The sequence below is a fragment of the Sinocyclocheilus anshuiensis genome, unplaced genomic scaffold (genome assembly GCF_001515605.1).
Source record: "Sinocyclocheilus anshuiensis isolate Anshui unplaced genomic scaffold, SAMN03320099.WGS_v1.1 scaffold132, whole genome shotgun sequence".
In the NCBI taxonomy this organism is placed as follows: Eukaryota; Metazoa; Chordata; class Actinopteri; order Cypriniformes; family Cyprinidae; genus Sinocyclocheilus; species Sinocyclocheilus anshuiensis.
This window is the reverse complement of record NW_015555730.1, coordinates 1,541,862-1,549,905: the sequence shown is the minus strand read 5'-3', so window position 1 is coordinate 1,549,905 and position 8,044 is coordinate 1,541,862. Positions and strand designations below refer to the sequence as shown.

At 36.5% G+C, this 8,044-nt stretch overlaps 1 protein-coding gene across 1 annotated transcript in view; it reads left to right on the top strand.

Annotated features, from left to right (window-relative positions):
* The window catches only part of LOC107672848 (RNA polymerase II subunit A C-terminal domain phosphatase-like), a 157,717-nt gene that overhangs the window by 14,875 nt on the left and 134,798 nt on the right, over positions 1-8,044 (top strand). Inside the window, exon 8 of the mRNA XM_016466219.1 lies at positions 2,816-2,982. Within this exon, the coding sequence (XP_016321705.1) occupies positions 2,816-2,982 (167 nt within the window). The remainder of the gene's footprint in view (positions 1-2,815; positions 2,983-8,044) is intronic.

Below are 8,044 nucleotides of genomic sequence, written 5' to 3'. Positions count from 1 at the left end.
TTTTTTTTTTTTAGATAATGTAATCTTGTTAAAATTGATTTCATAAAATTGGTATCGAAAAAAGTATCGTTCAGGAACCGGTATCAAAGTCAAGGTATCGGTATCGGTATCGATATCGAACATTTTTGAACGATACCCAGCCCTACCCTGAACATCTGAACGGTGTGTGTGTGATTTCCACATTGTCTTGACATTTTCATAACAGGAAATAATTTCCTTGTTTAGAGTATAATTAGAAATGTTCTTTCTTTCTTTCCTTATTTTTGTACTTATTCTTTAGAGTTGAATTAATTTTTAAAGGTTAAAAGATAAAAGTCAAGTGCTCGTGCACAGAAGAGACGTGCATTTCTGAAGGGCATCAGAACAGCTCTGATTCAACTTAAGACTAAACGTGCTTTCAAGTGCAGATATAAGGTGCTGTTTCGCAGACCCCTGCTTTTTACCCACATCTATATTCATTTGGCTCTGCATGACAGATCAAGAATACGGTGAACACTGAATACATTTAAGGCTTCAGTGTATTCTTTTATGCAGCATGATCTTATTTCAGTTCATAATTCAGAAGAACTATACATACTTTATTATTATTATTATTGTTGTTATTTATTTATCAATTTACAATATAACAACAATCAAAACAATAAAAAATATTCTACATTAAGTAGCATCAGAGTATACAAATATGAAAACATACATCATCAAATCCAATTTGTGTTTGCAAATTAAAACTGAAATAAAATGACAGCACATGAATGGTCAGTGTGATAACGATGGATGTTAAGTTGTATAGGCATGAGTCAAAGGGTTCATAATTGGTTAAAAAATATATATTCCAGGTCTGTAAGAAGATGTGGGTTTTGTTTTTAAACTGTATGTTAAATATTCCACATGCAGTGTGTCCTTTTATGATATTTTTAAATAGTTCAAATGTTGGAGGGTGTTCCTTTTTCCAGTTTAATAGAATACATTTCTTAGATACGTAAGAAATCAGACCTACCCTTTTAATAAGTAAAGGGTCTGATATCTCATTTAAGTCCTCCCCAAAAAGATATATTAAAGGAGTCTTGTGATTATTTCTTCCCCAGGACAACCACAGAGAACTAATGTACACTATCCCAAAACTCCTTTAGTTTTTCGCAGTTCCAAAAAATGTGCACAAAGCAGATGCACCAGGATACATCTTACTAAGGCGAACTGGGGTCAAGTATATTCTTGGTATAAAATTTTAATTTTGTTCAATTATTTTGTTACTAGAGAATGAGAAAAAGACACACTTGTATACAACATCCCACTGATCATAATCAAAGTTACAACCAAGATCTTTTTGCCATACGCTTTTTAATGAAGTTAAAGATGACTCGGCTTGAACTCTTAAGATTGCATACATCTCAGATATTTTTCCTTTCAATATTGACGTGTTCTCTAGAATGATTTCTAATTTAGATAGTTCCAGTGAGATGACTCGTTGCAAGAAGATCTTTAATCAAATGTCTGAGTTGTAAGTACTTGTAAAAATCTTCAATATCAAATTCACTTTAATTCAGAAAAAGATTTAAGGGTGCCCTCTTTAAGAACTTGCTTAAAAGAGAACTATACAAACTTTAAGCCTGTAAAACATTTTGGGGTGGTTTGTTTTCCGTTCTTTCTGAAAATACGCCTCATTTCTGTGAAGCGTTTCTCTCTCTTGTACATTTTTCATGTTATTTCCTTTGAGGTGAAACATTCAGAAGATATTTGAAACTGAATCCTCAACATTTTAATCATTAAAATGACCTGAAAAAGGCACTTTGAGTTTATCATTTGAAATGACAACTTAAGTCTTTCTTACCTTTTTCACCATATGTAAGTTTACATTACATTACATTACTATCTTGTTAATTGTAAAGTTTAACAGTGTGTTAAATTTAAACAAGTGCTAATATTTTTAGTATTTAAGCATTAGTTATTCTGCATTGGTCGTTTAAAAACGTCTTCGAGCCAGAGTTGTTTGATTTTTCTTGTTTTATGCAATAACTACGCTGGAGGAAATCCAATTCACTTCTCTTTCCTCGTGTCGGACTGTTAATATGTGTGGGTTTCGTATGGAGCTCTCATACTGACCTTGAAGGAAGAACAGTCTCACAGAGCAGCCGGTATCATACAAAGACAGTCACGATCGGACTTCAGCGGTGCACAGATTACTCTCTTTAGGTCGATAAACCTACAGAAGCCAAGCCTCTGCAGCCCAATGCTTCTATTAGTGTGAATGACTTTGTTTGCCATTTCAAAACTCAAGCTGTTGGAAAGATGTTCTTGGGGGCTGTTTAGATGCGCCAGACATTCACAGATAAATCTATACTCATTACGCTGTTTACCCAGAGACCCCAGATGCGTTTGGACCCTCGAGATGTACTTCAAAATGTCTGAATAACAAAATTTCCCAGCATTTATTTGAAAGGCAGACAGCACAAACACACTTTTTACATTGCATTGTGACATTTTGTGGTTGTGAGATGTTAATTAACGTTAGTTAATTAGATTTTCTGCACCTGTGGTTCATCTCTAAGGACATCTGGGAGAACTGACTTCCTACATCCACTAAAAATCACTTTGAGACCAGCTAATTGTCTAAATCGTTTTTGGCCACACTATTTTTGGTATTGTACCAGTGTTAATGTTATAAAATGCTCATTGACATTTTGGTCTTGGCAGGCTGGCACTGTCTGGGTGCTGTTCATTTAGTCATAACCAACCACCAGCTACTAAATATGAGCGTCTAAAAATGTCAGTATGACAGTAAAACTGTGTGCTTATTTTTTATTTATTTTTTTTTTAGAAATTTGTTCCCCTGTGGAGACTCCATGGTGTGCATCATAGACGACCGAGAGGACGTTTGGAAGTTCGCCCCCAACCTCATCACAGTGAAGAAATACATCTACTTCCAGGGCACCGGTGACATCAACGCCCCACCGGGCTCACGAGAGGCCCAGATGGCCAGAAAAGGTAATGTTTTTTTTCCCAGCGACTCTAATTAATGATAAAGCTCGGCAAACTGGACATTATCCCTAGTGTCTTCTGTCTGTATAGCATGCTAACTTCTAAGGCAGAATCCTGAGCTAAAGTGAATTGTGAAAAGAGCGTCTCAAAGAACAAATCCAGTTTTTTCAATAGGAATCTACACGAATTGGAATAAAAGATTTCCACATGCAGATTTTGCAACAAATTTGCTGCTTTGACAAAACCAGTCATAAGGGTTCATTTTTTGAAATTGAGATTTATATATCATCTGAAAGCTGAATAAATAAGCTTTCCATTGATGTATGGTTTGTTTGGACAATATTTGGCCGAGATACAACTATTTGAAAATCTGGAATCTGAGGGTGCAAAAAAATAAAAATATTGAGAAAATCGCCTTTAAAGTTGTCCAAATGAAGTTCTTAGCAATGCATATTACTAATCAAAAATTAAGTTTTGATGTATTTACAGTAGGAAATTTACAAAATATCTTCATGGAACATGATCTTTACTTAATATTCTAATGATTTTTGGCATAAAAGAAAAATCAATCATTTTGACCCATACAATGTATTTTTGGCTATTGCTACAAATATACCCCAGCGACTTAAGACTGGTTTTCTGCTCCAGGGTCACAAATATGTTAGTGGATTTTGATGTGAAAGAACATCAGGGGATGGTTGTTTTCACTGGAGGAAACTTTATTATTGATTATGGATTTTGACCAGAAGCAATGGTTAAAACGCCTTTTATTCTGACGGCACCCATTCACTGCAGAGGATCCATTGGTGAGCAAGCGATGATGTAATGCTAAATTTCTCCAAATCTGTTCTGATAAAGAAACAAACTTATCTACATCTTGGTTGACCTTAGGGTGAGCACATTTTTAACACATTTTAAGTTTTGGGTGAACTATTCCTTTAAAAATTTGGTTAAAGTGAATAAACAAGGCTGTTTGGAGCAGTCGTCATGACAGGAGTTCACGCATGATGCCTTAAAATGCGGTCGGCTCACTAGATATTGGAACACAGCTATTCGTCTTCTGTTCAGTCTATCAATGTGAATTCTTTTGAGTATTTCCTGGTTAATTTTATTACAGATGAATATTGCTCACAAGTATTACTGAAGAAGTAAATTAGATTTCGTTTAAATTGCAAAACTTTTTTTGGGTGGGAAAGTAGTTCCGCTCGCTCTCCAGCAGGGAGGGTTTAATAAGAAGCGATGGTGGTGTTTTAATAAAGGTGCGTGTACGTGACCTCTCTCTGTGAGCTCTGAAATAATCTGCTTACCAGAGGAGAGGAGCGCACTGCATTTTACAGCAGCTACAGGAAACACGCTGCCAGCGGAGGTCAACGTACCAACCAGCAGCGGGATCTATTAAACTGATTTGCTCCTGCACAAACTAAAGAAAGTTCACAGCCTATGCAGAGGCTCTGTCTGTCAAGAGCTGTTTGAAGTGAGTCCCTGTGGGCTGGACACACGGGAAACAAAGTTACAAGAACATTAGAAATGTCTGTTTGTGAACTCCGTTCACTGGGTTAAGTGGGGTTCAAGTGGAGCTTCTCTTTTGAAGGTTAAAGCATGTTTGTGGTTGACCTTTTGTCTATATATCTTGTGAGAGATGTACAAAACTATTAAAAAAATAAATTAGTGAATGGTTGTCTGACCAACCAGTGGTCTAGTACAGTGGTTCTCAACCTTTTGTCCCTCCCTAGCCCTATTATTTTTAAAATTACTTTAATCTATGGGCACTCTTAGTCTCCTAGTTAAATAATTAAAAGTAAAATAATTCAATTTCAGGATTCCAGACATTTTAAGAGCTTAATGTTCTTCAGCAAACATTTAATGACTCCATGACTCCAAAATTAAGATTTTAAGATAAAGATTAAGATAAAAAATTAAGACTATTTAAAGTCCGTGTAAAGCAACATTAAAGGCACAGTATGTAATTTTCGCCGCTAGAGGGCACGTATTCAAAACAAACAAAGAATCAAAGGCGTAGTTTGATGACGGCGTGACTGAATGTGGAATCATGGGAGTTGTGGTCTTCATCCCCACAGCCGATGCAATCCGACGGGACTCGGGCAGAAATCATGTTCATGGATGAGCTAATGATTTATTAACGTAGTAGAATGAAGCAGGGTGAGGCTGAAAGCCGTCGAAGCGAAACAAGGCTGCTGAACGAGCGCGACACACGGCTCGAAAGCAGCGGAGCTTTTATTATGCCACAGTCGACCGCTTCCGCTCCTTCCGGTCATGCGTATGTGGGGGAAAAAGCAGCGCTGTTTTATTATACTAGATACATTTGAAAGTTCTGTTATAATGCTACTCTGTGCGGTCGTCACCGGTCTATTAAAACACACAACATATTAAAGCGTCTTTGGTGTTTCCATGTTTTCTACAAAACTTTTTTTTTTTTTTTTTATAAGTATAACAAAAAATGACAAGTTTACAGCACAAATTGGCATACAACTTACATTCAAAGACAACAGTTTTAAGATGGGCTTAGACTTACACAGAATAAAAAAAATAAATAAAAATAAAAAGAACAAAAAAATACCATTAAACAAAGAACATTCATTCTTTAAACCATCTATATTAATAAATATAGATTAAACACAGGGGATAAAAAACATAATAAATTATATTTCTCAAATAAATCTAACGAGATTCCAGCTTTTTTATTTTTTATTTTTGACAAAGTTTTTGAGTATTGTCTCAAATAATTCTTAAATACTATAAACATGGGGGGTGATTAAAAAAAATCTACATTGTTTTCTACGAAACAAAACGGAAATCGAGGGGTTATGACGTCATTGGCAGGCGACACAATGACACTATAGACACGGTCCGTGTCACTAGTTAAAATAGCTTATTTCTCTGGATTTAAACATTCTTCAAAACATATTGTAAGTACACAAGTCAGCAAAATATATAACACTGTTCTAGTGGTTTTTGGATATTTTAATAAAACAATCTTACATATTGTGCCTTTAAATGTGTGTTCTGAGTTTGTCACACCACAGAAAAATGTGTTTAACCATCCAGCCAAATTTTAATGCCCCAAAAAAAACTGCCAAGTAAATAAAATAAGGTATCAAAATCTTGAAAAAATAAGCAGTATTCTCTGCTCTCAAATGCTGGGGGTGTGCCCACTGGCTGCGCTGAAACCACGCCCACTAGCGGGAAAGCTGCCATCTCTCTCAGCTGTCTTCCTCTAGCAGATTAATTTAAATAAGGAGACCGAGCTGTTTTGTAAATGATAGCAACCAGGTATTATGCATTTATGTGAGGAAGGCATAGCTAGCTAGAGATTCAAAAGCATAAGGAGCTGTCTGCTCTCTATAGCTCTCACAGTACTTTGATGTCAAGCACCAATCGGTCTGCGCAGCGCTGTTTCAAGTCGAACACGTCTTGTAGTGTTGGGAAAGGGGCCGTGCTCAGTGGCTCGATTGCGTCATCGAGTCACGATTTTAGCCCCGCCCAAAAAATCCTGATCACGAAAATGGTGAAAAACTGTTTAATGGACTAACTCCACAATTAATTACTACATAGTTCACAGTCTTTGTAAGATGTTTCAGCAATGCATTTCTAACATTTATAATGGGTTTAGAAGCAGTTCTCAGAATTTACTTTACACAGACTTTAAAGTATTAATAATAAAAAATGTAGCATCTCGATGATACTACAATACAGTGGCATGTGAAAGTTTGGGAACCCCTTGCAGAATCTGTGAAAATGTGAATAATTTTAACAAAATAAGAGAGATCATACAAAATGCATGTTATTTTTTTTATTTATAACTGTCCTGAGCAAGATATAGTCCACAAGACAAAAAAAGCTTAAATTATTAAAATAACCCCCTTCAAAAGTTTGGGAATCCTTGGTTCTTAATACTGTGTGGTTACCTGGATGATCCACGACTGTTTTTTTTTGTTTTGTGATAGTTGTTCATGAGTCGCAGTGACTGTATGATTTTGAGATCCATCTTTTCACACTGAGGACTACTTAGGGACTCAAACACAACTATTAAAAAAGGGTTCAAACATTCACTGATGCTCCAGAAGGAAACACGATGCATTACAATTTTTTAATTTGAAGATCAAGGTAAATTGTACTTAATTTGTCTTCCGGGAAACATGCAAGTACCTTCTGTAGCTTCCAAAGGGCAGTGCTAAATGGAAAAAAGTTATATTTCAACAAAATAAGAAAAATTTTGACATCACCCCATCCCCCCCAAAAAAATATTTTTCCTCGCAGTTATATCATTGGGTAATTATACTACATATATATTTCGGGCATCAGGGAGCCGCTATTATACCTGGCATTGTGCTTTTGAATGCACGATCGCTTTTTAGTTTCACTTTCACCTTCGAGATTCGCAATCGCACGTACTCTGTTTATACTATGGAGTGGCAGTACTTACCACACATACAAGATTATATGTTTGTCAGTGGTATGAGGATCTGCAAATCATTCGCCATCGTCCTCAGTCATCTCTCCTTACTCTGTTTATGTGGTAAGTGAAATTTTATGTACTGTAATGTAACAGACAACCGTTACACCGTGTCTACACCGGACGCGATCTGTCGTGTCGCGCCGCATCAGCTAGAGTCTGTCTACACTGGACGCGACAAAGCTACCGTTGAAAATCATTTGAAATTTGTGTCAGCAGTTTAATGTCGGAGATTTGTCTTGTCGTGTCGTGTCGTGTCGTGTCGCGCCGCGCCGCGCCGCGCCGTGCTGCATCCAGTGTAGACAGCATCACTGATTATAATGAGTTCTATACACTGATCAATATATAATGAATTTCTATTATAGATCAGTGGTTCTATAGTATTTTGTCACACCGCTCGTGTCCAGTGTAGACATGGTGTTAGGAATCATTATTTGTTTTCCCTTGTAAGGATTCACGCTTCGGGCACACCCCCTAACTCCAATTTTGTAGACATCGCCCAACCCTACAGGTAACCACACACAGTATTAAAGGAGACATATTATGCCCCTTTTTACAATATGTAATATAAGTCTCTGGTGTCCCCAGAATGTG